The 27,093-nt window shown below is 39.0% G+C and overlaps 5 protein-coding genes and 2 non-coding genes across 14 annotated transcripts; 4 read left to right on the top strand and 3 right to left on the bottom strand.

Annotated features, from left to right (window-relative positions):
* The first annotated feature begins 91 nt into the window (after nt 1–91).
* Nucleotides 92–4,242, top strand: LOC111312781 (1-acylglycerol-3-phosphate O-acyltransferase-like). Of its 4 annotated transcripts, XM_022913381.2 has the most exons (10): nt 93–391; nt 606–842; nt 1,118–1,164; nt 1,268–1,386; nt 1,478–1,638; nt 2,103–2,215; nt 2,310–2,409; nt 2,992–3,115; nt 3,284–3,415; nt 4,049–4,242. In XM_022913381.2, the coding sequence occupies exons 1-9, from the start codon at nt 102–104 to the stop codon at nt 3,407–3,409; spliced, it is 1,317 nt and encodes a 438-aa protein (XP_022769116.2). In that variant the 5' UTR covers nt 93–101; the 3' UTR covers nt 3,410–3,415; nt 4,049–4,242. The 4 variants fall into 4 exon arrangements, with proteins under 4 accessions (XP_022769115.2, XP_022769116.2, XP_089625015.1 ...); XM_022913380.2 differs by lacking the exon at nt 4,049–4,242 and having other exon boundaries at nt 92–391; nt 3,284–3,551; XM_089768900.1 differs by lacking the exons at nt 606–842; nt 4,049–4,242 and having other exon boundaries at nt 108–391; nt 3,284–3,551.
* Nucleotides 4,243–4,708: 466 nt separating this feature from the next.
* Nucleotides 4,709–8,679, bottom strand: LOC111312780 (uncharacterized). Its single transcript, XM_022913379.2, has one exon. The coding sequence runs from the start codon at nt 8,259–8,261 to the stop codon at nt 4,845–4,847; it is 3,417 nt and encodes a 1,138-aa protein (XP_022769114.2). The 5' UTR covers nt 8,262–8,679; the 3' UTR covers nt 4,709–4,844.
* Nucleotides 8,680–10,266: 1,587 nt separating this feature from the next.
* Nucleotides 10,267–10,339, bottom strand: TRNAE-CUC (transfer RNA glutamic acid (anticodon CUC)). The gene has a single exon. It is a non-coding gene; the product is annotated as a tRNA-Glu (tRNA).
* Nucleotides 10,340–10,424: 85 nt separating this feature from the next.
* Nucleotides 10,425–14,365, top strand: ARC6 (Chaperone DnaJ-domain superfamily protein). Of its 5 annotated transcripts, none has more exons than XR_016346778.1 (8): nt 10,425–10,843; nt 10,936–11,166; nt 11,234–11,458; nt 11,796–12,056; nt 12,159–13,113; nt 13,311–13,341; nt 13,419–13,552; nt 13,787–14,235. XR_016346778.1 is itself a non-coding variant. In XM_022913374.2 (8 exons), exons 1-8 carry the CDS (start codon nt 10,565–10,567, stop codon nt 14,075–14,077), a joined length of 2,403 nt encoding a protein of 800 aa, XP_022769109.2. In that variant the 5' UTR covers nt 10,425–10,564; the 3' UTR covers nt 14,078–14,235. The 5 variants fall into 5 exon arrangements, 3 of the variants coding, with proteins under 3 accessions (XP_022769109.2, XP_089624991.1, XP_022769111.2); XM_022913374.2 differs by having other exon boundaries at nt 12,159–13,109; XM_089768865.1 differs by having other exon boundaries at nt 13,318–13,341.
* A 148-nt stretch (nt 14,366–14,513) lies between these two features.
* LOC111312777 (kinesin-like protein KIN-7F) lies at nt 14,514–20,097 on the bottom strand. Its single transcript, XM_022913370.2, has 13 exons — nt 20,028–20,097; nt 19,537–19,909; nt 19,364–19,453; nt 19,160–19,260; nt 18,968–19,081; nt 18,802–18,883; nt 18,638–18,705; nt 18,494–18,559; nt 18,217–18,341; nt 17,761–18,097; nt 16,048–17,433; nt 15,036–15,331; nt 14,514–14,857 (listed from the first exon to the last, which is right to left on the bottom strand). Exons 2-13 carry the CDS (start codon nt 19,730–19,732, stop codon nt 14,533–14,535), a joined length of 3,186 nt encoding a protein of 1,061 aa, XP_022769105.2. The 5' UTR covers nt 19,733–19,909; nt 20,028–20,097; the 3' UTR covers nt 14,514–14,532.
* Nucleotides 20,098–20,992: 895 nt separating this feature from the next.
* LOC111312776 (putative TPR repeat-containing protein At1g05150) lies at nt 20,993–24,095 on the top strand. Its single transcript, XM_022913369.2, has one exon. The coding sequence runs from the start codon at nt 21,460–21,462 to the stop codon at nt 23,857–23,859; it is 2,400 nt and encodes a 799-aa protein (XP_022769104.2). The 5' UTR covers nt 20,993–21,459; the 3' UTR covers nt 23,860–24,095.
* A 1,714-nt stretch (nt 24,096–25,809) lies between these two features.
* TRNAE-CUC (transfer RNA glutamic acid (anticodon CUC)) lies at nt 25,810–25,882 on the top strand. The gene has a single exon. It is a non-coding gene; the product is annotated as a tRNA-Glu (tRNA).
* Nucleotides 25,883–27,093: the final 1,211 nt, after the last annotated feature.

Raw genomic sequence — 27,093 nt, 5'->3', positions numbered from 1 at the left:
CGTGTCCTTACTCTCCTGTGATTGTGGCGTGCTGAATCCGCGTTCTAGTCAACATATTCTTCAAGGCGGTTATTATTAATTTTTTATATAAATTACAGAAAATGAAAATTCAGCACTACTATTTTCTGAATAATTCTATTTCCTCTTCAAAGCTAAATGCGTGGGTTTTTGTATTGTTAAGCAGAAACAAATATCGTATGAACCAGACTCCCTATCGTTGGTCAAGTTTAATTTTGAAAAAAATGGCCGAAGAAATTAATAAAGCTGAGCTTCGATCGTCTCCGTCGGTTATAGCGAAATCCAGATCATTATGGCCGTCTGTTCTCCGGTGGATTCCTTCTTCCACTGATCACATCATTGCCTCCGAGAAACGCCTTCTGTCTCTCGTCAAGTGAGTATACTTTCAATTTCTTTTGCTTATCAAATTTTTTGGATTGAAAAAGCTGGAAACTTTGATTGCACGTTACCTGAATTCTCATGTTTTCAATTTTTTTGGTTTTTAATTTGGACAATAATTGGGTTTAAGGATATCAATTTAGGGTTTTAATTTTGGTGAGAATTTGGATAGGAATTCGATAATTATGAATTAATTATTGAAATTTCAGGACTCCATATGTGCAAGAACAAGTGAATATAGGTTCAGGTGCGCCTGGTTCTACAGTTAGGTGGTTTCGTTCTTCGAGTAACGAACCGAGGTTCATAAATACAATTACCTTTGATAGCAAAGAGGGTTCTCCCACTCTTGTTATGGTACATGGCTATGGTGCTTCTCAAGGTTTCTTTTTCAAGAATTTTGATTTCCTTGCCAATCGTTTCAAGGTCATTGCTATTGATCAGCTTGGGTAAGCTCCTTTTCTTTTAAAGATTATGCTTTTGGCATAACCAAGCTGAATTTTACTAGTGATAACTTTACTGTTCTGTTGTCGGGTTCATTTTCGGTTTAATTTTACCCCATGCCACACGAAAAGAAATCTTTATCATGTGTTGTTTAAGAAGCATCTCTTGCTTATTCTCCGTTACTTTAATTGCTGAAGCCTGTAGTAATCTCTTTTGTATTTTGAACTTGATATCTACATTCCATTATATTTTCTTAGTTTTCCTTCACCTTTTTCTCCAGTTGGGGTGGATCAAGTAGACCTGACTTTACATGCAAAAGTACTGAAGGTTAGTGAGCAGAAGGCTAATGGTTTCTCCAGCCCTCTTCATATATCAGAAGTTACTTAAGCAACTGAATATGTAATTCACTTATGTCTTTATTATGATGCAGAAACTGAAGCATGGTTTGTGGATTCTTTTGAGGAATGGCGTAAAGCAAAAAATCTTAGTAACTTTATATTACTTGGTCATTCTTTTGGAGGATATGTTGCAGCTAAATATGCTCTCAAGGTGATTGCTTTTAAATGTTAAATGTTTGAATGCAACAAGTAGTCTTATACCACATTTTTTATTCTAATGTCCCTTATGCTTTATTCTGTAGCATCCTGAACATGTTCAACACTTAATTTTAGTGGGACCTGCTGGGTTTTCATCAGAATCAGATGACAAATCTGAGTGGCTAACCCGCTTCAGAGCAACATGGAAAGGGGCAATTTTGAATCATTTGTGGGAGTCTAATTTTACACCTCAGAAGATTGTAAGGTTTGTAATTATCTTATCCTATTTTCTTAGCCTGTAACCACAAATCAAGCTTAGCTATTGAACATTGCTCTGGACTGGTCTGCCAAAACAATATCAGTTTGCACTATGCTCTAAATGCATCTAGTAAGTTTGTTCATGATTAGGGAAAAAAAATAAGGGTTCAAAGTTGATTCTTGGTAACCGACTGCTATTGAGAACTAATCAATTATCTCTTCATAAGTTCTTATATAGGTTATTTCTCCGATATACATGTCTTATGTTGGTTAATTCTACCTTAAACTGTTGTTGGAATAATTTTGTATGTTTCCTTTGTTCTTATATGTTGCTGTCAAGGTCCTTTTATTCCAATTTGTTTTATTTTATCTTATATTTATTTTCATTCATTCTCTTGTCTTGGATTGCATTTTGCATCAAATAGTTTCATTTATTGCTTTTGTGCATTTTTTGGATGATTATGTATGCAGAGGTTTAGGTCCTTGGGGTCCAGATCTTGTACGTAAGTATACAGCTGCTAGGTTTAGTCCTAGATATTCAGCTGGGGGTGTATTCAAAGATGAGGAGTCTAGACTTCTAACAGGTATGGTAAGATTTTTACAATTTGTGTATAACTCATGTATAAGTAAATAAAAGATATCTAATGGCTACTTCTTCCCTGTTCATCATGGTTGAAGATTATGTGTACCATACACTAGCTGCCAAAGCAAGTGGAGAGCTGTGCTTAAAATATATATTTGCATTTGGAGCATTTGCTCGGATGCCCCTTTTAAACAGGTTTGATTACTCTGCTTGATTAAACTCATTTATTGGTTCAGTAAAGGTGTTTACTTATTTGCAATTGGGTTCATTGCTTGGCTTAATATCTGCCTATTTTTATACTGGTCAAGATTCTATGTAACATTGATTTGAAAACATTCTCTAGAATGCAAATTTCATTTCTCTCTCATGGCGCTTGGGAAATCTGTGCATCAATGCACAATAAAAAAGCAGGTTTCGTTAAAGGCCGATAATTTATGCCTATGGATTTAGTTCTTTTCCTATGAGAAAAAAAATGTAATGATCATAAAGCTTCACTCCGTTGTGAAGGGTCACACAAACCATACCATTTTATATAATGCTATTTAATGGCTCATTGCAAGCAGAGAACTTGAATTAAAAAGACTTCAAATCTTTGAGCACTTGCGTAGCATCTAATTGAAACTAGAGCACACTTTCAAAATTTCAAGCTGCCCAATATAAGAGTTATATGAACCACTAGCTATAGTCTAGATCAGTGGTTCAATCATTAACAAGGGAAGATTTGAGGTTTTTGGAAGACAATATTGAATTACTTTACTTTTTTTTTTCTGTGAATAGTGCATCTGAGTGGAAAGTGCCAACTACTTTTATATATGGGGTTCAAGATTGGATGAACTACCAAGGAGCCCAAGAAGCTCGCAAGCAAATGAAGGTCCCTTGTGAAATTATCAGGGTTCCTCAGGTCTGTTTACTTCCGCAATATACAATAAATAGCTTGGGCTGCATCACCTGCCGAAGACATTTTATTTTTCCATGAAAGCTTTATTTTGGAACCTTGAATGGACTATTTTAGAGCCCAAATGCTAACCTTTTTCTCAGACTCCTTAACTTTCTTTTCTCTCATCTGCAGGCTGGACATTTTGTGTTCCTTGAAAATCCAGATGGATTCCATTCTGCTACGTTGTATGCTTGTAGGAGATTTCTCTCACCTCACCCTGATAGTGAACCCTTTCCTGAAGGTTTGGAATCAGCATAGAAGAAAGTATGTTGTAATTTCATTACAAATTTGTTATTTGATACATCATCCCATGGTTTCTTTGGTCAGAAGATTCTATTAAAACATTCTTTACTTGTTACTTTTATCATATTTATATATACCTATGGGCTGTTAGATAGCATCTTGAATCTTGTTACTGGTTGTGGCTTATGGAGATTGAACTGATCAAGGGGATGTAAAAGACTTCCCATACTACTCACATATCAGACAAAAGTGCTAAGATGTGAAAAAATCCGAGTGGAACCAACAGCTTGAATCTTCATTACTTCAGCTTCCTTTTTGACAATGAAAGATAAAGAAAATAACAAGTAAAATAAGCTGAAGTAAGAAAATTATGTCTCAGGCTGCAGAGTGCAGACACTTAGCTGGACTATAGCCAGTGTAGCAGCCCTCCCTGCATCCTAGCTATGACAAGTTATATTATTGAGTTCTTTTTTTTTTTTGGCCGGGGGGGGGGGGGGGGTGGGTCCTGTATTTACCACTACCCATAGTTTTACTGTGGCTTTCCCTCGGTTAAATTTGAATTCTGCTAGACTTTCTGATTTCTACATTTCGAGAGAAGGAAAAAATCCTAGTTAAAATCCATTCTAACTGAAGTTAAAATTGACGAATTGACAGTGACACCTGGAAACAGCAATACTGTTTGGCACAGTTGGATGTCATGACCGGATTGAATGTGGGGTTTTGGAGTTCTGAAGTCACAAGACGCATCAACACACTGTCAAATACGTACACTGTGGGATGCTGTAGTCTGTACTGAACACACTCCATTTATATCTGTATTTAATGCAGAGTTTTAAAATTTAGGCTGATCCGTGGGACCCTGAAACACGAAACCATACAACTTTCGTGCCACCATCGATTCATTGTAGTATTTATTTCCTTCACAAGAAGAATCACAAGAACAAGTGCACCATCAAAAGGGCCCACGTGGGGGTCAACACTCCATGAAAATCCAACGAGGCTGCCAATTCCCAAAGCCAAAGCTTCTAAGGAATCTAATTCTAATGAGCTCCTCCTTTCTATTCGTCTGAAACACGCCAAATTCCGACAATTTCCAGGATTCTGACGCCAACTTCGCTTTTTCCCAATGACTAACTCAACGGCTACTTCTCCCCCTCCCTTGATTTTTGCCACGTGGTTTTTCCTGGTTAGACGTTATACATCTGGCGGGAATCCCTGTTGTGTCCGAGACACTGATATTGTAGGTTAGTCCAAGGACCAGCAATGAGGAAGGAACCTCCTCAAACAGCGCCGTCGGGTCAAAGATAATATTACTACTAAAATTTAATAAGAAATGATAATGAATGAGAAATTTTGCAATTAAAAACAAGGTAATGATCAACAATGACTTCTTTTGCGGAAGTGATTCTGGTGCGAAATAAATTTAAAAAAGAAAAAGAAGAAAAAAATCTCAAGTGGGGGAAGGTAAAGAGGTTGGATCAGCTGAAGATGGAATATCTGGTGCAACTCTACATCCTTCCAGCATGAAAACAATGTCTGTCATTGATGGCCTATCAAGTGGATCAGGTGCTGTGCAAAGGAGTCCCACTTTAACCCCTAACAAGAATTCTTCCCACTCTGATGATTCGGGGTCTAACTCAAGCAACCCTGGCTCCAGCAACTCTGAAATTTGCCCTTTTTGTAATTGCTTTTTCACCCATTTCACAATATCTTCGTCTTGAGTAAACATCACTGGTTTTCTTCCTGTAAGAATTTCTAGTAGTACAATCCCGAAACTGTATACATCCGCTTCTTTAGCTGGTTGACCTGTTAAAGCAGCTTCTGGTGCCACATAGCCTAGAGAACCAACTGGGGTTGAAGACGAGGAAGCTTCTGCTGGGGTTGCTATTGTCAGGCGCTCTAATCCGAATTCGGATAAATGAGCTTCAAAATCAGCATCGAAGAGCACATTTTGTGGTTTGATATCACCATGAACTATTGATAATGAGTGCAAAAAAGCTAGGCCTCGAGCAATGCCAAGAGCAATGAGATGACGCATTGGCCAATTGAGCATGTGCCCATCTTGGTGAGATGCTTCTTGGAGGAGGGTGGCTAGGTTTCCGTTAGGCATGTAGTCATAAACAAGAAGCCTTACGTCAGGTGGCCCAGCATAGTAGCCCCGTAGGACTGTTATGTTTCGATGCTTTACCTTGCCTAGCAATTCAGCTTCCTTTCTGAAGGTAACATCATTAATAGATCCATCAACAAGGCGACGGATTGATAAAACCATTCCATCTTGATACGTCGCCTTGAACACAAGTCCATATCTTCCCCTGCTCAAGACATTTTCCTCGTCAAATTGCCTTGTCGCTTCCAGTGTCTCCGCTAGCGTTATCTTGTTATTGAACATGACCAATTTTGGTCCTCCATTTTCCCCACTTCCACGACCCCTGTCTGCTCCCGAACTTGCACGAGCCGGACTCCTCTTCTTCTCCCCAGTTGCCCATTGTCTAATCTTCTTGCGCCAGCGTAAAAGGCTGTAAACATATACACAACAACAAACTGCAAGAAGGCAAGCTCCACCAGCAGCTATAGCAATTAATAGAATCAGCTTCCTCCGTTTTCTATTTCTTACATTTGTACATTCTCTATTTAATGGCCTACCGCATAGTTCTCTATTCATTGAAAATACAGAAGGATCATCGAACCGAGAACCCAGTGCATTTGGAATCTCACCTTCAAGATTGTTTCTTGACAAATTCAAGTACTTCAAGCTAGACATGGTTGAAAAGCTTGATGGAATGGCTCCAGTCAATCTATTTGAGGAAAGATTCAAAGTTGCTAGATTTGATAGTTTTGACAACGAATCTGGTATGTTACCCGAGAGGTGATTTCCGTCCAATAACAAAGTAGCCATAGAGGAACATTTGGACATTTCCTCTGGGATTTCACCATCTAAATTATTCAAACCCATATCAAGCTTTTTCAAATGAGATAGTCGAGAGATATCACCTGGTATATTGCCCCTCAAACGATTCGAACGAAGCTGAAGCACTTCAAGATCAGAACAATTACCAAGCTCTACTGGAATCATACCCGATACTCGATTGTAGGACAGTGAAAGCACAACTAATGACTGCAAAAAACCATAGGTGCCCGGAATCCGACCAGTAAATTGGTTAGAACTAAGATTCAAGTACTGCAAACCAACCAAGCTGCTAAAACCTTCAGGAACATCACCAGACAACCTGTTTTCTTCTAAAGCAACAACCTGCAAACTTGGCAACCCAAAAAGCTCAATAGGCAACTCACCAGAAATCTGCTGCTTACTCAAATCAAGAGATGTTAATTTCATCAAACTCCCAATACTCCCAGGAATCCTCCCTGAAAACCCACATGCACTTAAATTTAAAACCACCAAACTCAATAAATCCCCTAAACCATTAGGAACTCCCCCAGAAAACTTGTTATGACTGAGGTTTAAAGTAGTTAAATTACTCAACCGCATTATATCTTCCGGTACACTTCCAGTCAAATTATTTCCACTCAGATTCAACGTTTCAAGCCCTGAAATATTCCCAAACCCGAACGGAATTGACCCAGAAAATAGATTTCTCCCAAAAGATATGCTTTTCAAGCTCCTCATTTGAGTTAAAACAACTGGCATCTTACCGGATAACCGGTTCCCTTCAAAATCAACGACCTTTAACGAACCACATTGTCGGAGCTGGCCCGGAACCGAACCGGTTAGAGAATTGTTCGCCACTCTAAGCTCTTCTAAGTTAATAAGGTTGCCAATTTCAACTGGTAATAAACCTGTAAAGAAGTTTCCAGAAATATCTAATATTCTCAACGTGGTCAAACTGGTCAACCAAGAAGGAAAAATGCCGCGTATGTGATTTTCGTGAAGGTCCAAAACCTCCAAAACGGAAACGCAACTGGCGTTATTTTGCGGCTTAACAACTTCCGTGAACTCATTAAATCCTAACTGCACGATCCTCAACGACGCCGTATCATTCCCCGATGACTTACAAAAAATGCTTTTAGGAACCACACCGGAAAGCCCGTTATGCGATAAAGCAAGCACTTGAAGATTCGGAACCGCACCGATACTTCCCGGAAGCAGTCCTTTAAGCTTATTGTCTTCTGCGCTTAAATGTACCAGCGAAGAACAGTTGGATATAGCCGACGGTAGCGTTCCGTACAACTGGTTCGAGTCAAGCCAAAGGTACTCTAGTTCTTGGAGTTTCCCTACACTGGCCGGAACTCCACCGGAAAACCTGTTGTATGAGAAGTTGATAAGTTGGAGCTGAGACTGTGCCGAGAAATTTGACGGTATTTCCCCAGAGAAATCGTTCGAAGATAAATCCAGGTACCGGAGAGAAGACGGGATATCGGCGGCTACTTTACCGGTCAGATAATTATGAGCTACATTGAGGACTAGTAAGTTGGTGAGGTTAAAAATGGAAGGCGGGAGGTTTCCGGAGAGTGAGTTGTACTGAAAGTAAACGGCGCGTAAGAGGGCGCATTGAGAGAGCGCGTCTGGGATAGAGCCGTTAAAGTTGTTAGAATGGAGGCTTAATTTGCGGAGCTCGCGTAAGTTGGATAACTGATCAGTGAGTCGACCACCGAGTTGGAGCCGAGGCAAGCGAAGCTCGCGGACTCGGTTGTTGTAACAGACAATGCCATGCCAGTCGCATGGAGCTGAAGGCGTGGACTCATCCCAGCCGTCAAGAACGCCAAGTGGATCGTAAAAAATGTTCCGTTTGAATGACGCCAACGCTCGGATCTCAGCCGAAGCAACGGCGCTGCGTTGGGCATAGGAACAAAGAACGACAACGTTTAAGGTGAGGGTAAGGAAGAGAGGAAAAATAACCGTTATTTCCATGAAGAAGAAACGGAAGATTGGTATGAGAGTGGGAGAAATGGAAAAAATTTGAGCTTTTAGAAATGCAGGGATGGTGGAGGTACAGAGGGAGCGTGTGTTACCATAGAGCTTGACTGGAAAGATTGGAGCTCGACAGAAACGACGCCATATTTGTTGGTAAGTGTTTTTTCTTTTTGGGGTTTTAAAATAGTTATAAATTTCTTTTTTACTTTTGTTTTTTCCCTGAGACTGTGGCTTTGGCTTTTGAGTTTTGGACACTGGTTCAGTTCTATTTCTATATTCCCTAGGGAAGAAGGAAGGAACATTGATTGATTGCACAACCCTTTCGAGCTTTTAAAAAAACACTGGTTGATGTCTGGGAGAATCATTAACTCAAAGTCTTGTGATAAGGTCACCTGGGTGTCGTGTTGCTAACTTATTGCATGGAACATGTTGCTGCTCTTATTTTAATACCATATACCATGAACTAGAATTTATTAATTGGGAAACAGGAAAAAGTCCAATGGTTATGGAGTCTTGATCCAGGGTTGCCATAAAAGAGGATGGTAAAAGTAAAAGGTTCAAGTTAATGGAATCGGGTGAAGTGAAGGATTTACTATATCTAGTTTTGCCCTAAAACATGTGTGACATATTTAAAAGTTTTGCTTCCTATTGTCCGATTAGAAAGACAAAAGAGGTTGTTTTAGTAAAGATTAAAAACAATCATTTTTTGTTTAAAGAAAGATTGATGTCCAAAACAAAAGGGGAAAAATTAGAAACATGATTTTATTATCATTTCCTTTTCCTTATATTCCGGCACTTGGGTCTTAACCTGAAAATTTCCATTTTTTTTTTTTTTTCATGCAGAAAACATGCAACCAATGTTTCGCACATCCCATTTGTCATTGCCACTCAATAAATAAATAGTAAATTAGTACTGTGGGCATTCCATTTCCATTGCTCGTGAATTTGTTGTTCTATAATAAAAAAAACGAAAAATATAAGGGACAATGAGCCCAAAAAAAAAAAAATTTGCAGAGTCCATTATTGGCAGATTATGAATTCCTTTGTTATCTGGGTTACGGATGGTCAGAGGGCTATTTATGTTTTATTTTTTTTCCCTGACCACTGCATATGCTCTTTCTGACGGCTTTCCGTTGCGAAGATGGCCCATATTTTTTATCGTAAAGCTGGCTCACTTATTTGCTTGTCCCAAAGGCGTCCACCTTTTATCGAGCCAGGCCCAGTTTTAAGAACTTTGATTTTTGTATCATATCCATAGAAATTAGAAATTTATAAGCCACCAAAGACAATTATGTATTCCACGAAATTTTAACTGACTTTTGGCTCTGTGGTATCAGCTCTCAAGTATTCAATGTGCATGATCACATAATAATATTCATCAATTCACTTGATCTATATGATGCTTAGTTACTACCCAAAGCACCAGTTTTTATGTGAAAATAATGATGTTATTCACATCTCTCTCGCACAATCACAGGACCAGTACAATAAAGAAAAAGGATTAGGCTGAAACAAGCTTAGAACAAGCTGGTTACAACCAGGCAATGTTGGATAGATATGCATTCTTTTTACTGGGTTCTAAATCTGTTGAGACTGATGATCAAACATAGCTGCAGGGCTCAAGATATCAATTCCAGGACCAACAGCCAACTTTATCTACAATGGTGATAGCATTTCCAGCATTCCTGTAAAGTTTGAGGAGGTGATCTAGGAGCAAGTGGGTTCTCATGTTAGCTATCATTGTTTGACAAGAGAAAAGAGAAAAAGGCACGAGGAAATGATTTTTCAACTCCTCCTAAGTTGTAATTATTTTAGGAGGTTAATTAATAGTAGCTGTAATCATTGCATTCAGGCAGCGTTTATAGGTAAAGTCTTCTTGCCATGGCTCCTGCTCCTGCGTTATCATTAATTTACAAATGAGAAATACTAACAAGTAAATTTAAAATCATCATGCAATGAAAAGTTGAAAAAGCAGCGTGGATTCTTCTTGGAAAAAGAAAGTTTCCGTTGCCGGGACTCGAACCCGGGTCTTTCGGGTGAGAGCCGAATATCCTAACCAACTAGACTACAACGGATTGTTGATGATGCTACTATAAGAGAATCTATCACTAAACAAACAATCGGTCGGTGACTAAAAACAGGATATTCACAGCTCAATTTGGAAACTGAAATTTTTTTGGTTAAGTGAAGAAAGTCCAGCACTTACCTATAAACTCTGCAATTCTCAACTGAGAGTGAAAAAGGGTTTAAGCCCTTTAAATTTAAAGCTTTTTTTTTTTTTAATCTCACAGATTCCAAAAATGGAATCTTTGAGACACATTGGCATCGGCTTGTTCACTCCCACTTTAACTCCATTGCCTCACCCCCGAAAACCATCCAAACTCCACCACCCTTCAACCGCCACCGTCTGCGCCGCCAGTAAATGGGCTGAGCGCCTCCTCGCCGACTTCCAATTCCTCCCAACCACCACCGACAACTCTTTCTCCTCCTCAACCACCACTCTCTCTCCCCCTTTTCCTCCCCCTCTCTCCCCGTCTCCTCCCGAACGCCACGTGTCCATCCCCCTCGATTTCTACAAGGTCAGTCCGACAGTTGACTCTCAGTTCGTTTTAACTTTTGTTAATTTTCAGGGAATTAGTGTTAATCAAAAGATTGTCATTTTCAAAAGCAGGTGTTAGGAGCTGAGACTCATTTTCTAGGTGATGGAATCAAAAGAGCCTATGAAGCAAGGGTTGCCAAACCGCCTCAACATGGGTTCAGTCAAGACACCTTAATTAGCCGAAGACAGATTCTTCAAGCCGCCTGTGAAACCCTAGCTAACCCTGGCTCTAGACGAAATTACAATCAAGGCCTTGTCGATGATGAGCGTGACACTATCATCACTCAAGTTCCCTGGGACAAGGTAATTCCAATTTTTTTTTCTCTTTTAAAATTTCTGTTTGGTTATTGAGAAAATGCTGGAAATGTAGATTCCTGGAGCATTGTGCGTTTTGCAAGAAGCAGGGGAAACTGAAGTGGTGCTTCGAATTGGGGAGAGTTTACTGAGAGAGAGGCTGCCGAAGGCATTTAAGCAGGATGTCGTTCTGGCAATGGCCCTTGCTTACGTGGACTTGTCAAGGGATGCTATGGCATTGAATCCGCCGGATTTTATTAGTGGCTGTGAGGTGCTTGAGAGGGCTTTGAAGCTGTTGCAGGTACTGGAACACACCTTTCTACTTCAATTTGTAAAAATATTGATTAATTGTGTTTGATTACTATGTAGTTGACTAGATTCAATTGTAAAGTGGTGGATTTGTTATTGCTATAGTGAGTCTAAAATCTGCTTAACAACAAATAAAGAAACAAATGTATAGAATTTTTATTAGTATTGTACTAATATAACTTAAGCATTGTGACATAAGCTTGTGGTGGACTTACATACAGACAGGTTAATGAAATTGGATTTGTTATGCACTGATCAGCCTTTTTTTTTTTGGTTTTGACACTTGTACGTTACAAGATACTTGATAAATCCTTTTGTCTGAGATGCAGGAGGAAGGAGCCAGCAGTCTTGCACCAGATTTGCAGTCTCAGATTGATGAGACATTAGAAGAAATTACCCCACGTCGTGTTCTGGAACTTCTATCTTTACCCCTTGATGATGAGTACCGGACAAAGAGAGAGGAGGGTCTTCATGGTGTACGCAACATATTATGGGCTGTTGGTGGAGGAGGAGCTGCTGCAATTGCGGGAGGTTTTACCCGTGAAGATTTTATGAACGAGGCCTTCTTATGCATGATAGCAGCTGAGCAGGTACGATAGTACATTATGTTTGTCATCTGACATATTTTGCCTTTTAGGCTTCTGATCAGTTTCTTAGTTTCTCTTTATTTTTAAATCCTTTTCCATGAACAGGTTGATCTATTTGCTGCCACACCAAGCAATATTCCTGCAGAAAGTTTTGAAGTTTATGGAGTAGCACTTGCACTTGTTGCTCAAGCATTTCTGAGCAAGAAACCTCATCTCATCAGAGATGCTGATAACCTCTTCCAGCAGCTTCAGCAGACTAGGGTAACAACTCTAGGGAACTCTGTCTCTCTCTATACTCCTGTGGAAAACCATGAGATAGACTTTGCTTTGGAAAGGGGTCTCTGTTCATTGCTTGTGGGGGAGCTTGATGAGTGTCGCTCATGGTTGGGCTTAGACAGTGATAGCTCCCCTTATAGAAATCCATCTATTGTAGGTTTTGTCTTGGAAAACTCAAAGGATGATGATGACAGAGATCTTCCTGGGCTTTGCAAACTATTGGAGGCGTGGCTAATGGAGGTGGTTTTTCCAAGATTTAGAGACACCAAAGATAAACAATTCAAGCTTGGAGATTATTATGATGATCCTACTGTCTTGAGATATTTAGAAAGGCTTGAGGGAGTGGGCGGTTCACCCTTAGCTGCAGCAGCAGCTATAGTGAGGATAGGTGCAGAGGCTACTGCAGTTCTTGATCATGTAAAGGCTAGTGCAATTCAGGCATTGCAGAAGGTGTTTCCTCTTCGTCGCTCGGAAGAGAGTGTGAGACATCAATTAGATGGTGAGATGAACAGCTTTTTCCCTGCCACCGAAAATGAAGGGACACTGGGGAAACCTGATCAAGAGGATGCTGCCATCGTAGAAGAGATTCCTGGGATAAGTAGTTTGGAAGAAGTGTATGAAGAAGAAACAATGACTGACAAAATTAAAGATGCTAGTGTCAAGATCATGTCTGCTGGTGTGATAATTGGACTGATGACGTTGGCTGGCTTGAAGTTTTTACCTGGTAGATCTGTTATCGGCAAAGAAATCAGCCCAGCTAAGGCATCTAATGTCATTAATGTAGGTATGACTTTAATATTACATGTGGTAGATAAGTGAATAGTCAACCTAATGTAGCATTATTTCCGCATAAGGTGAAGTATTTTGTAGAATATCTTAGAACTTGGCTGCTGTTAATGATTGATCCTTAAATTTAAGCTGTGATAGTTGTATTGCTATTATTGCATCTTTTTTTTTTTTTAATAATGTTAAAATTTGTAGGGGACAGAGAATTGTTTTTCTCTCTCAACAAGTAAGATTAATCAAATCCTTTGAAGTCGTCCTGTTCCTCAATGATTAGTGATGCTCACAGCTGCCTTAACTTTGCAGGGTCCGTAGATGAAAATTCATTGCTAGAATTACCTAGAATGGATGCAAGAATTGCAGAAGGCATTGTACGCAAGTGGCAGAACATTAAATCTCAGGCATTTGGACCTGATCACTGTCTTGATAAATTGCCAGAGGTAAGATTCTCTAATTTTCATGTTTTCTTTTTTGAATTTCTGCAAGTATATTCTTGAAGCCTGCCATGCAAACTGGACTCTCTTCATCTCGTGATAACTGGTTATATATGGTTTTTATGAGAGTCTTTTAATGTGATTCAACTAAACATAGTAGGTATATAGCTTTTGAAAACTGTTAATTGCTGCATTAAGGAAGTGTCTTTAAGCTTTTCCTAACACTCAGAAAAGTACCAGGTTTTGGATGGTCAGATGTTGAAGACATGGACTGATCGTGCAGCTGAAATTGCCCAGCTTGGTTGGATATATGAATGTAGTCTACTGAACCTGGCAATTGACAGTGTTACTCTTTCACTAGATGGGCAGCGTGCGGTAGTGGAAGCAACTCTTGAAGAGTCCACCCACTTGACTGATGTTCATCATCCAGAGAACAATGCCTCTAATGTACAATCCTACACAACAAGATATGAGATGTCTAGTTCCAAGTCTGGCTGGAAAATCACCGAAGGATCTGTCTACAAATCATAGATGACATAAAACATAAGAAGGCTGAAAGCTCAGAAATGAATGCCGACTTTATCTTTTTTCCATAGCTATTTTTAGTGTCATATTTGCCGAAAACAGAGCATGCATTTGAATCATGTGAGAAGAAGCTCAACCCGAAGAGTTAAGCCAATTTTCTGCTATCTTCATTTTCTTATTAAAATTTTAATTAGCTCATCAGTCATGAGTTTTTGGTTTGGTGAGCCATATAAATGCCTCTGACTAAGTCCTGTCTTTGGACGTATTTGAAAAAATACCTTCCTTCTATTATTATTCCCTTGGCACATCAAATGCAATGAGCAAGATATTGTCAAATTGAATCTGCGAGTAAATTCTGGTTAACTTTATACTCCTTCCGATTTACATTGAGGAGCTAGAAATGAGAAGATTTCAACCTTGCGAATATAGCAACCTAGATAATTCTCTATCCTCGACAACTTTTATGAGAGGGGAGGAATGCTGTGCTTCCAGCTGTATGATCTTCGGGTTAAGGATCGGGGCGGCAAAATGCTGAGTCCGACTACCTCCTTGGGGGCTTGACTTTGTTCGACAAAACGGAGCAACTTTGCCACCAGATCAGCACTCTCCTTGACATGGACCATGTCTTTCGTGTCTGTCCATATACGGCGTGCCAGCTGCAAGCTCCTCTGCTTTGTATTCAACCCAATACCCCACTGCTCGTAAAGTTTCGCTCTCTCCTTTCTTGAGAACTTCTTCGGTATTTGCTTGCTCAGCATTCCCCTCTCACGAATCAAATCCTTCACACTGCCACCACAAAAAGATATCACCACTAAAGACATTTGGATGGCATTGAAGAGGAATCTGATAAAGGTTATTCGTTTGTACTCAATCGGGTCCAAAGGTTTATTCATTCCAAGTTAGTGCATATGTCTATGCGTGAATGTGCATGTATACTGTTCAGCTATTGAGAGGAAATCTTTACCTAGAAGCTGTTGTGTCAATGGGACTATCTTTGCGAACATTGGCTGCGTATGACATTGAGTTTTTTAGAAAAGACAATCTTCTGAGCTCCACCTCCATATACACTGAATCGGAAGGATCGCCTTTGAAAAGCAAGATGAAATAGGTTCTGTGGATTAATGGTGCGTTGCATGCATCCCAAAGTTCAATTATCTTTCTCTGCTGCTTCTCAAATTCTGAGGGCCAACCAGAGTGCAGTTGCATGGAATCCTTTATTATTTCCCTGGAATTATCAGTAGTATCTGTGGTTTCCTGTGCCTAACCTCGGTAACATTCCATGGAAAAGGAAATATGTTAGTAGCCAGTTATCATCAGCGATAGGTTAGTATAAATATGCCAAAAATCAATCATTCTAGGTCTCTCTTTTGGGGGTTGTCAGGAAGTATCACCATTGGATCATACAGCAGCTGTTCTTAGAGTTGCATTAAGGAAATTAATGTGGCTTTGAATAAGAGAAAAGAAAAAAAGAGAGAACACTTAACTTTACTAAATGTCATGACACAGTGCTACCTTAAAATGAACTGACCTAGGACTGACATGAGAACCAAGTAGGCTGCAGTACCTAATTTGTATGGGTGCATGCAGAATAAAGTCTTCAGTACAATGACATGAACAAGAATATTTGTGCTATGGCTACTAACAATCTTTTTCCACTCTCTTTGGACACTCTGGTGAAGAGGACAGCAATCTTGGGAATAACCTTATCTACCAAGAAGGAAGATAGTTATCCAAATCTTTTACTTCTAGACCATTTATTCATTTTTAAAGAACATAACTTATGAGGAATTCATTTTTAAAGAACATAACTTATGAGGAATTCATTTTTAAAGAACATAACTGATGAGGAATTAAGTCACATCAAAAGAAGTTACTATGATGTAAGAAATGAAACTATAACATCTAATATAAAAGATTGATTCATATCATGAGAAATAAGAAAAATGAAGAGCGGAAGGAGGAATTCATCTTCTCACCGAATTGTTATCAATTTGCTCTTCTGACTGCAGTTTCTTTTCACTGCCAGATGCAGCAAAATCAGTGGAGGAGGAAGTTTTTTTCACAGAATCATTAGAAAATGACTTCCATGGTCGTGGAAGAATATCAATTGCATTAAAAGTGTCTTCCACATCTAAGTCTTTCAGACTTTGTGCTTCCCCAGAAATACTACTAAGAGAAGTTTGAGAATTTCTTCTGGACATATTTCCGTTTCTGTTGTCATATTTCAGTCCAGAAAGCTTTTGGTAAAGGCTTCTTGGTCTTTCAAGGAATTCTTTTTCAACTCCAGTGGAAGGGGGTGTGCTTTCTTTCCGTTCTGCTTTCTCAAAGGAAGGTGAAGATGGCACAGTTGTGACAACCGCCCTGCAGCTTTTGCTTCTGGTCATGCTTGTGCTACCAGAGCTAGATGCATCTGAAAAACAAGGCGACTGCTCTAGATGATGAATACTGACAAGAAATTTGACAGTCCTTTGCAGTTCCTCAATTTTTTGTTTCAAAGCCTTGTAAGTTTCATCTGTGTAGACATGACTTGATTGCAAATCTTCCTTTCGTGGGGATGATACTACATTTTCGTCCATGGTTATAGTCAGGTCTAGTTTTCCTTGATTTTCCTCAGGATCAGTGGAGCTGCCATCACCTTCCTGCTTATCAATACTTGAGTCTGTCACGGTTAATTTTCCTTCAATATCCTCATGATCAGTCAGGAACTCACCAGCTCTTGTTTTCTTGAGAAGGACCTCTGTCAAGACTACTTTCCGATCCTCTTCCTCAGGAGCAGTTGATAAATTATCAGCTTCTACTTCCTTGATAACGGCTTCTGTCCTGGCCGGTTTTCCTTCTTGTTCCTCAGGATGAACAGATAACTCATCAGTTTCCATTTTCTTGACAATGGCCTCCTCCATGGCTAATTTTCCTTCATTGTTGTCAGGACTCAAAGAGGTGTCAGGACTCAAAGAGGAAACTTCTGCATTTTCATTCATCTTAATGCTTGAATCTTCAATGCATCGAACTTCCTTGCAGTTATCTTCAAATTCTTCATCCATTTTTTGAGCAATCTCCTCCCAACCTTTGCATGGATCAGGCCCAATAAACTTCGGAGTGATGCCATCGAGCAGAAAATCCTCTTCAGATTTTTCGGGAAGCCCTGGATATTGGTTGTGGGCATTAGGAACGCTGCGTGCAACAGTATCCCTACGTTTGTTGCAACCAACCGTAGAGGGAACCTTGGCCACTTCTGATGAATGTGATAACGAATATTCCCCTTGGCTTAACATTTGAACTTCTCTAACTGACAGTAGCAAATTCTCAACTCTAGATTGGGCAAGATCACGTTGACGAGTCAATTCTTCTATCTCTTTGGCCATCTGTAGATTTCCAAAAGAGAAAAAAACAAGGTTAACATGCGTAAATTGTTTAAGTGAGGCATGTTCCAACTTGCGACTATGCTTTATCTTGTTTTCCTAATTTCTTCTCTTTCAGAAAAGAGAAGTTAAACACTCTAAAACTCGCTTTCACAATTCAATATTGAAGTAGTAGCATATTGGTACAAGTTCTCTAAATAGCAAATATGTGATAACTACAAAAAAGGCAGGGTTATACCCTCAGCCACAGTAAATACTTCTAACTTTTCTTAGATGCAAGATGTCATGCTTAAATGTATAGAAACTGCTTTCTGAAGTTCCTCTAATCACCTGTCCAATGAGTAGCTCTTTCTCTCTCAGCAAATTAGCAGTATCACGTTTGACTGAAGCTGATCCCAAGCTCCTCATTTCATTCTCCAGTCTAGCCAATTCTCTTTGCAATTGCTTTACCAATGCCTTATCTGACATAACCAAGTTGACCTGTGCATTAGTTGTTACCTTTTTAGCACAGCTTGCAAACAAGAGAGTGTTTCTTGATTGCTCGACATGACTGCGGTCAGGACTCATAGTACAAATGATGGCTGTTCTGGCATTGCCTCCTAAGGAATTCTGGAGTATGCGTGTCAGCTTAGAGTCTCTATAAGGTACATGGCCATTTCTTCCCTTGCTGCAAAATATCGTATCCGTAAATTGGCCAAAAACAATAAATGTTATGTTTATAAGGAGGTAAGGACGCACATATGCCCTGCAATATTTGTTTTAAAAAAATGAAAAAAATTGTTAAACCTTAATTTGCGAATCACAGTTCCAAGAGTTAGCAAACTCCGATTTATGTGGCAGCCTTCTTTTAATCTTGCACCAGCAGATAAGGTCTGAGAGGCTCGCTCACTTCCTGCCAAATCAACAAAATTCTGTACCGGAAAACCAAGTCAAAATTTCCTTGTCAACTTTTATGTTACTACTTCCTAATTAAAATTTGAATAATGTTGTCTCTATTATTTCATTAACTCCCATATGAAACAAGATAACTGCAATGTCTTTTAAGAAGTTAACTATATTATACCACAGAAGCTGCAAGAATGCTTGAATTTCCAGCTCCAGCATATTCACGAGCAGAACTTTCAATTGTCTGCAAGGTTGCATGATTGAACACAGCAGTAAGAATAGGCACAATTCTGAAAAAAAAAACTCAAGTAGGCATGCCAACCAGCCGCAAAATCTGATGTGATCTCGAGCTAGTTTCATTCAAAGAGGTCTCCCCTATCTGCCTTTGAGCTGCGCAAATGTGATACCAAAATGCATAAAATGTCATCCAGTGAAAAAGAAAAAGAAGTCGGATACAATGCCATGAGTATTTGAGAAACGCTTCACCTTCACAGATTGACAGGAGCTCGTGAATATGGTCCCTGTCTCTTGGAGTCTCCTCCGTAAGTTTCTCCACAACCGTTCCCCTCTGTTGAAGTGAAAACAGTGTTATAAAAAGGTTCTGCTTATGCAAAAGACAACAAGAAAGCATAAAGAAGGGCAAAATTTTAACCTCTGGATCATCTAGGAGTCTGAGTGGGGTACTACCAGAGCTAAGGAGGTCTTTTACGGCTTCATTATATATCTCCATGGCAGAGAATTTCACCAAAAACTCCTTTTCTTCATGCTAAGATATTGATCAAAACAAAATGACATGTCCATTCTACATAAAAGAAAGAAAAGGTGATCCTATATCTATCATTACCCTCTCCATGTAGTCATATATATCCTCTACTGCATATTTAGTGATTCCCCTCATTGTATATGTCTTTCCACTGCTGGTTTGCCCATATGCGAATATGCTTGCTGAAGGAAATAAAAAAAAAAAAAAACCATCAGTAAAAACATTCACTCGATTATAGAGTTATAGATAATTACCAACCAGGAAATAGAAACAAAGGCTACTTACAATTGACACCATCGAGTACTGAAAGTGCAATGTGTTTGGCTCCTTCCTGGTACACTTGACTTGTAACGCAGTCACAGGCAAATACTTTGTCTATTCTCAATGAAATTGACAAAAATTCTATGATTAGAAGACCATCAAATGATTTTGACTATGTTAGACAAGGAATTGCTCACCAAATGTATAGGCGGCTGGGAACATGGAGCGTTCGGGCAAGCTATTCTTGAAAGCAATGGTGTCATTGTTAATGCATTCCCAATCAGTTATACTGTTCCTTGCCCTTTCTTTCTCGTTCAATGGCCTTAACCTAACCGAAACAAAGATTTTCTCTCCTTGTTCCTGAATTTCCAACTCATCACTCATTGATCCCATTTCTCTCTTTTCTTCACCTTTAATTTTTCCTCTCTTTCTCTTCACAAACAAATAACAAAATTTGCCTTTGTTTCAAGGTAAAGGCCTCTCTATTGTTCCTTTTTTTCCCAAATTTCACTGAAATCACGTCGTTGTTACCGCTTCGAAGCCTTTTTCTCTGTTTTCCCGTCGCTTAATCTTCCAAATGAAAACGCGAGAATTAACGTCCATGATATATGAGAGAAAAAAATTCAAAAAAATGAACATAAAAAAAAAAAGTTTTTTTTTTTAAATGCAATTTAAACAATCCTCTCACCTTCGAGCTTCAATTCAAGCAGCAAAAAGCAAAGAGAAATCTCAATGAAAACGCTTCGACCTTCAAATGCAATCGACAGATTAAACTTTGAAAAATTTAAAATTTCCCTTTTTTTTTTTAAAGAAACAAAATTTTGGCCAATAAACGGATCCAAAAACTTCGGAAAAACAGCTAAAACTGATGCATCAAATTCCGTGAAATGAGATAAAAAAAATAAAACAAACTCAACCGAAAGTAAAAAAACAAAAAAAAAAAAGGATTTTCAACAGTGCATTTTGAGAAAGAGAAAGAGAGAGTAAACAGCAATGCAATGTAATGCCGTTGTTCTTCGCTGCTTTTGCCTCCCTTCGTGTTTCTCTTTCTGACTTAGAATAGTACCGACCTTTCAAATGTAACCGCTTCCGCTAACTAAAATGGATGTAGATTTACCATTTTTTCCTTCACTTTTCTATGTATTAACGCTGTCGCCATACACATGTCCACCATTTGAAAGGCCAAACACGGGCCTTCTTAAAAGTTTGGGCCGAGTAGCCCAAAGGCTCGAAATCTAAACATCCATATTCCAAGACTATCGCTAGCTGAACTGATATAATTTTCTTGCTCAAGCCCATCCAATGGCCCAGATTATTTGCACATCCAATCCTCAAAAAGGCTTTATTTATATTTACTACCAAAATGAAAACAATTTAATTTAATAATTTTTGATTAATTGCTAATTTTGGGAGTGAATCCTCATCTCTGTCTAGCTATGTTTTGTTTCTTTGTAATTGTTTTTTTTCTTCACCACTTTCGTGTTTTTTTTTTTCCACATGTTTTATGTTAAATTTGGTTAGTTGTAATACTATTATTATAACGTTAATGCCCCTTTTTGCAATTTCACCCATAGAGAAAGGATAATTGCAGTCGCGTAGCCAGCTGGCGGTTAGTCCACTTTTCGCCTCAAAATGAGCCTGTTAGCCAACTGCCAGCCAACCATCCCAGGCTCCCTCTCTCCTCTCTTTCTCTTCCAAAAACCAAACGTTCAAAAATTCATTAAAATAACTAAACAAAAGAAAAGAAAAAAGTCTGCTTTTTGTGGGGTTTCATTGTCCCCACATCTTCATCATCTGAACCAGAAAAAAAAGTGAAAAAAATAAAAATAAAAGAAGAAATATCATCATCTCTTTCCTCTTCGTCCCCTTTACTTCGCCAGATCCAATGCAACCAAAGGAACATCTCCAAAACCCCAAAATTAAACCAAACCAAACAGATTTGAAAAACCCCTAATGAAGAATTATTATTCCCTCTTCAAGCTTTTCTAATTTATATAAAAAAAAACCCATCTTTTTTGTTTTTTTTTTCTTGGCCTCTCATTTCCCAATCTATAGCCTTGGTTGGCATTTTCATTTCTGGTTTCCAATCCTGGGAGAAAAGAGAAAAAAAGGTAGGGAAAATGGCGACAAGAGGGAGTAGATCAGAGAAGGTGAAGAAGATTTTTCAGCAATTCGACGCGAACCGTGATGGGGGTCTTAACAGAGAAGAAATGGCAGCGTTAGTCGTCGCCGTTAACCCCAGAGTCAAATTTAGCAACGAACAAATCAACGCCATTCTGGACGAAGTGTTCCGAACCTATGGGGAGTTCATTGACGGTGAAAAGGGGTTAACTTATGACGGTTTGTTGAGAACTTACGACGATGGAGCTGGTGACGTGGACCGTGACTTCGACGCGCTGGGTCTCGAGCTCAATTTCGACGAAAGCAAAAGTGCGTCGATTGTTGCCGAAGCATCTTCGTCGTCGATTGTGGATGAGAGAGTAATAGAGTCGCAGAAGAAGCAACGGACGGCTGCGTGGGCCGTGTCGCCGCATCACGGGATAGTTTTCGATGACACGTGGAAGCTCGTCGATGATTTGGAGATTTTGGTGAAGAGATTGAAAGCTAAGCAAGCAAAAGATGGAAAATTTAAAAATGATAACTTTGATGCATATTCGGATGCTGGGTGGTCGAGGGAATTAGGACCGTCTGCAGAGCTTTCAGAGAAAAGGGTATATTGGGAAGAATCAGGGCCTGATTATGCTGTTTTTGTTAAAGAATTGGGAGCTTTAAGGAGTAGAGCTGATGGAGCAAGGTCAAGAGAAGAAGCATTTGATGGACACATGGCAATTGGGAGGGTCCTATATGAGCATCAGTTGTTTAAAGAAGCTTTGATTAGTTTCAAACGGTCTTGTGAATTGCAACCAATGGATGTGAGGCCACATTTTAGAGCTGGGAATTGTTTGTATGTGTTAGGGAAGTATAAAGAAGCTAAAGAAGAGTTTTTGTTGGCTTTGGAATCAGCTGAGGCAGGTGGGAATCAATGGGGTTACTTGCTTCCTCAAATTTATGTCAATCTTGGGATAGCTCTTGAAGGAGAAGGTATGGTTTTAAGTGCTTGTGAGTATTACAGAGAGGCTGCTATTCTTTGTCCTACTCATTTTAGAGCTTTGAAACTTTTGGGTAGTGCTCTTTTCGGGGTTGGGGAATATAGGGCGGCTGTTAAGGCTTTAGAAGAGGCTATTTTTATGAAACCAGATTATGCTGATGCACATTGTGATTTAGCATCAGCTTTGCATGGTATGGGTGAGGATGAGAGAGCAATTGAGGTTTTCCAGAAAGCTATTGATTTGAAACCAGGTCATGTTGATGCTTTATACAATCTAGGTGGGCTTTATATGGACTTGGGTAGGTTTCAGAGAGCTTCTGAGATGTACACTAGGGTTTTAGCTGTGTGGCCGAATCATTGGCGAGCACAGCTCAATAAGGCTGTGTCCTTATTGGGGGCTGGAGAAACTGAAGAAGCTAAGAAAGCTTTGAAGGAGGCTTTGAAAATGACTAATAGGGTTGAATTGCATGATGCCATTTACCATCTGAAGCAGCTACAGAAGAAGAAGAAGGTAAAGACGAACGGTGGTGCCAATGGTGAAGGGGCGTTTGTAATAGTGGAGCCATCAAAATTCAAGACATTGGGTGAGAGGACTACATTGAGGCAGGATTTAGAAATTGCTATTCAAATTAGGGCTTTCCAGAGAATTACTAGATTGAGCCGTTGTGAAGTAGATCTTTTGAAGAAGGAAATGAATGAAACTGATGTACCAGTCTCCTACTCTGGCAGTGGTGGTCCTCAGAAATCCATACGCAAGCCTAATTTGGAAGAAATTCTGCGCAGATTACTTAATTTTCTAAAACCTGAAACCTTCCAAGGAGCTGTCAAAGCTATAAATGAGAAAATTCTCTGTGTCTTGGATGAAACAGGATCGGGCAGGGTGGACTTGGGCATGTTTTATGCTGTTCTTGCCCCCATTTGTAATGGACCTCCAGATAAGCGAAAAAGGATTGCCTTTGATGCACTCTTATGGCGACCTGTAAATGAAGGTGGTTCGCAGATTAGAAAGGTAGATGCTGTTCAGTACATCAAATTGTTGAGGGCTATTTATATTCCTTCTCATGGAGTTAGTGAAATGCTGGAAGTTCATGGAGAAACAGATACCTCAATGGTATCTTTCAATGAATTCATTGTGTTGTTTGATGACCCTGATTGGGGCTTTGGTATCATGTCCACTCTGTTGAAGTTAGAAACTGGAGATAGGAATCGACATGGACGCCATTTTTGCTCAGTTTGCCATTACCCAGTTATTGGTTTCCGCTTTAAGGAAGTGAAGTCTCATTTTAGTCTGTGTAATCAATGCTACAGTGAGAGGAAGGTTCCCCCTAGCTTTAAACAGGATGAATATAAATTCAAAGAGTATGGAAGTGAAGCTGAAGCTATGAAAGATAGGTGCTTGTGCTTTAATTTGCAGTCCCACAAAGCTCCGTAGCTAGTTGCTTTAAAGGCTAATCTTGTACAATTCCGTTGTGTTATTTTAGTCATCCAGTGTTCATTGTGCAATATATAGTTCATCAATGCTTTCAGTGGGCATCATGCTCTTGTATTATAACCCGTTCTCAAGTTGTGGCTCTGATATATTTCTGTTCTGTAACAGTTGTTGTCGACATCATTTTAACTCTTCCGTTTTTGGGGAAAATAAACTTGAGATGGTGTATATTTTACTCACTGTATCATCTTCTGCTTCATTTTTTGGGTAGTGTTCAATTTGCTTGGACAAGATGTTCACCGGAGAAACAAATGTTAATGTTTTTATTGGCCAACAAAAAGATATTATGTTATCCTTTGGGGGGTGCAGCACATTAATTCTGCTCAGACTATTCAGCTGATGTAGTTGCATACTAAATTGATGAATTTATAGTTACTCCACCAGTTCATGTTCTTATTTTGTGAATTTCGAATTTTTTATTATAGTTTTGCCTACTTGACTATTGTTCGAGATTAAGGCAAAAACGACTCGAGTATTTGTTGTTATTGCTACAAACCACCGGTCTTAATGACCCCATGGAGTAAATATCTGTGTACCCGTGCATATCGTTTCTTGGCAGGTGATTGCAGGCCCAGCCATTGAAGACAATCACAATGCTTTATCTTCAAGAAAGAGAGAAATGATACTTTCCTAGTTGTTGAAACTCCCAACTGCAATAAATATAGTCAGTAGAAAGAGTTGATCTCATATCTGGCTTTCAGTTTAATTTTGGGAAAGTAGTGGGAAAGATCTGAAACTGGTGTATGCTTAATAGAATATTGTTAATGGTCATAAAGAGGAGATTGACTTACCAAATCATCATTCCTGCCTTTTTAACTGTGAGGTGGCATGAATTTCTGGTGATTACTAAAGTGAGGAATAGCAATAACTGCAGATCAGTACTATCGGAATTCTCTAAATTAACTGTGATTTAAGCTTCTTCCATATTCTGATATTCATTGCTTTCTAAAAGAAAAACCAAAAAAGTACTAACCAAACAGAACTTAAGTACAACTTATCATTATGGTTAGTAGCTTGCAGACAAGATTTTGGATACCCTTTTATTCCCTGTTCGGCATTAGCATATATACATATGTATTCTGTTGGTAATTGCAGTTATTTTGATCCTTTAAAAAGCAGCATTAAATTTCATCCCCTGGTTTCTTTTCCTTGGTCTAGGTACCATCATTGGTTGGGACTTGCGGTATAACAGGTAATATAGTTGACCTATGTGCGTAGATTTAGACAGAGTAAACCAAAATTTGCTCCCTATCCATTCTAATGGTGGGGTTTTGAGGTCTGACACTGGAAAAAAAAATGTTCAATTCTTTAACAAATCAAACATTGTTGAAATGGTACAGTTTAGAGCAAACATAAAGTATAATCTCAAGTGAAATAGATGAACACGTTGATGATTATCAAACTTTATTCAACTTAAAAAACCTAGCTGTTTATAGTCATTGTCTATTTCTTAGTAAGGAGAATGATAGTCTGAAGTACATGGAAGGACTACTTCAAGACCTACAAATGTCACAATTAATCTTCCATCAGAGATCAGACAATTTCAGATGATCTTCCACGGGGGGGAATACTCCGGTCAAACCAACCACTTACCTCTTTTGTTAAACCATTTTTTTTTCAGGTTTTTACTCTCCATCCAAATGCATAATTGCAAAAACTAAATGCTTGGTTCCAGCTTTTATCATCAGGATCTCCACTAAGGAAATCCGTGACAAAGCAAACAGATTGAAAACATGTATATAACACAACTCAATCGTATTGCAAACGTCAAGAAGGCAATCCGAAGTCATTAATATTTTATTTTTGGGATGGAAAACATGCCTGAACCTCCTGAATCTTTACTTTATGCATATAAGCGATCTTATAAAAAGTAATTGGTTAAGTATCGAACAATCCGTTGTAGTCTAGGTGGTTAGGATATTCGGCTCTCACCCGAAAGACCCGGGTTTAAGTCCCGGCAACGGAAAGTTTAATTTTTGGTTTCAAAGCCTAGTTAGCCCAATGCCCAAAATGAAACAGAATTAAAGAAGCTTAATCTGGCCCATTTCATTAATTTTTGGATCCATTTTTTGAGGTACTTTCCCAGTTAATGGGAAAAGACAAACACTTAAATAACATGCAAATAACAAATTGGAATCATCCATTGGGCATGATCATAAGGAAGATCAGTCTAATTCAAGCAGTACTGTACTGCTATGGTTCCAGTCAGGCCGACATTAAACAAATTGTAATTCTCATAAATTATACTACTCCAACTATTTTGTGAACTGAAAGATATGACATGAAATCTTGAAGGCTTCAAGATATGTATATAGCTTAAGTAGTAGTAGTATACAGGCTGCATTCAAGCGCAAGATAAGCATGTCAAGCTTAAGTGAGAGGTCAGTCATGCACATTTTTGGTGTGACAACGTTGGTTATAATGACATCGGTTATGCCCATGATAACAACAGAATCATCACCAATATTGTCGCCATTATCATCACCATCTTCACCAGCATCTCTTCTCTTCCATCCGACTGATAAGGAAAAGAATCAGCAGCAGGGAGGTGATCAGGAGATCGGGGAAAGCTATCAGCTGCTGCAGCAGGATTATCATCAGAAAGCTAATAATTTCCTGGAGGATTATGGTGTTTGGAACCCCACACCCAGATCAGGTGGAGCCTATGCTTCTCCGGTTCCCCATGCAAAAGACAGGCGGTATACTTATGCAAAATCATTTCGGGATTGATTGGCCATTTTCCTGCTTGAAGAGGACCTAAGAATATATACAGGTCCATTTCATTGAACAATATTTCTGCATTTTGCTCCTTCAAAATTGTAATTCTTTAGATAATCCATAATACGATGTGTAAACCTTTCTATTATTATGCAATGTTTTAGGTGGATTCCCTTATTTTTAATCTATTTATATGCCTCTTGGGGTGATTCTTTTTCTTTTCCTGTTTTTGCTCAACACAAGAAGGGAAAGAGAAAATGCGACAATGGAAAACCTCTTTTGGACAAATATTGTATGCATTTTCATGTTAGTGCTCAAACGTATACATCTCAATCAGTTTGTGTTGTGGATCATCAAAATGGTAGTTTTGCAGTCAACTTTGGATTAAGAAGTTGCCATACCCTGAGCCTTCTGTATATCTTTTTCGTGTGACTTGTGATTAATACAAATTAGATTTAA

The sequence above is a fragment of the Durio zibethinus genome, chromosome 1 (assembly GCF_047325235.1).
Source record: "Durio zibethinus cultivar Kanyao isolate XHJ-2024 chromosome 1, ASM4732523v1, whole genome shotgun sequence".
NCBI lineage: Eukaryota > Viridiplantae > Streptophyta > Magnoliopsida > Malvales > Malvaceae > Durio > Durio zibethinus.
This window is presented reverse-complemented; position numbering and strand designations above follow the sequence as displayed.

Coding starts and splice junctions, on each gene's coding strand:
- LOC111312781 (XM_022913381.2), top strand. CDS start 102: ATGAAAATTCAGCACTACTATTTTCTGAATAATTCTATTTCCTCTTCA. Junction 392..605: donor CGCCTTCTGTCTCTCGTCAA/GTGAGTATACTT, acceptor TTGAAATTTCAG/GACTCCATATGTGCAAGAAC. Junction 1,165..1,267: donor TACATGCAAAAGTACTGAAG/GTTAGTGAGCAG, acceptor ATTATGATGCAG/AAACTGAAGCATGGTTTGTG.
- LOC111312777 (XM_022913370.2), bottom strand. CDS start 19,732: ATGGGATCAATGAGTGATGAGTTGGAAATTCAGGAACAAGGAGAGAAA. Junction 19,082..19,159: donor TATATGACTACATGGAGAGG/GTAATGATAGAT, acceptor TCAATATCTTAG/CATGAAGAAAAGGAGTTTTT. Junction 18,560..18,637: donor CACATCAGATTTTGCGGCTG/GTTGGCATGCCT, acceptor GCAACCTTGCAG/ACAATTGAAAGTTCTGCTCG.
- ARC6 (XM_022913374.2), top strand. CDS start 10,565: ATGGAATCTTTGAGACACATTGGCATCGGCTTGTTCACTCCCACTTTA. Junction 11,167..11,233: donor CTCAAGTTCCCTGGGACAAG/GTAATTCCAATT, acceptor CTGGAAATGTAG/ATTCCTGGAGCATTGTGCGT. Junction 11,459..11,795: donor GGGCTTTGAAGCTGTTGCAG/GTACTGGAACAC, acceptor TCTGAGATGCAG/GAGGAAGGAGCCAGCAGTCT.
- LOC111312780 (XM_022913379.2), bottom strand. CDS start 8,261: ATGGAAATAACGGTTATTTTTCCTCTCTTCCTTACCCTCACCTTAAAC.
- LOC111312776 (XM_022913369.2), top strand. CDS start 21,460: ATGGCGACAAGAGGGAGTAGATCAGAGAAGGTGAAGAAGATTTTTCAG.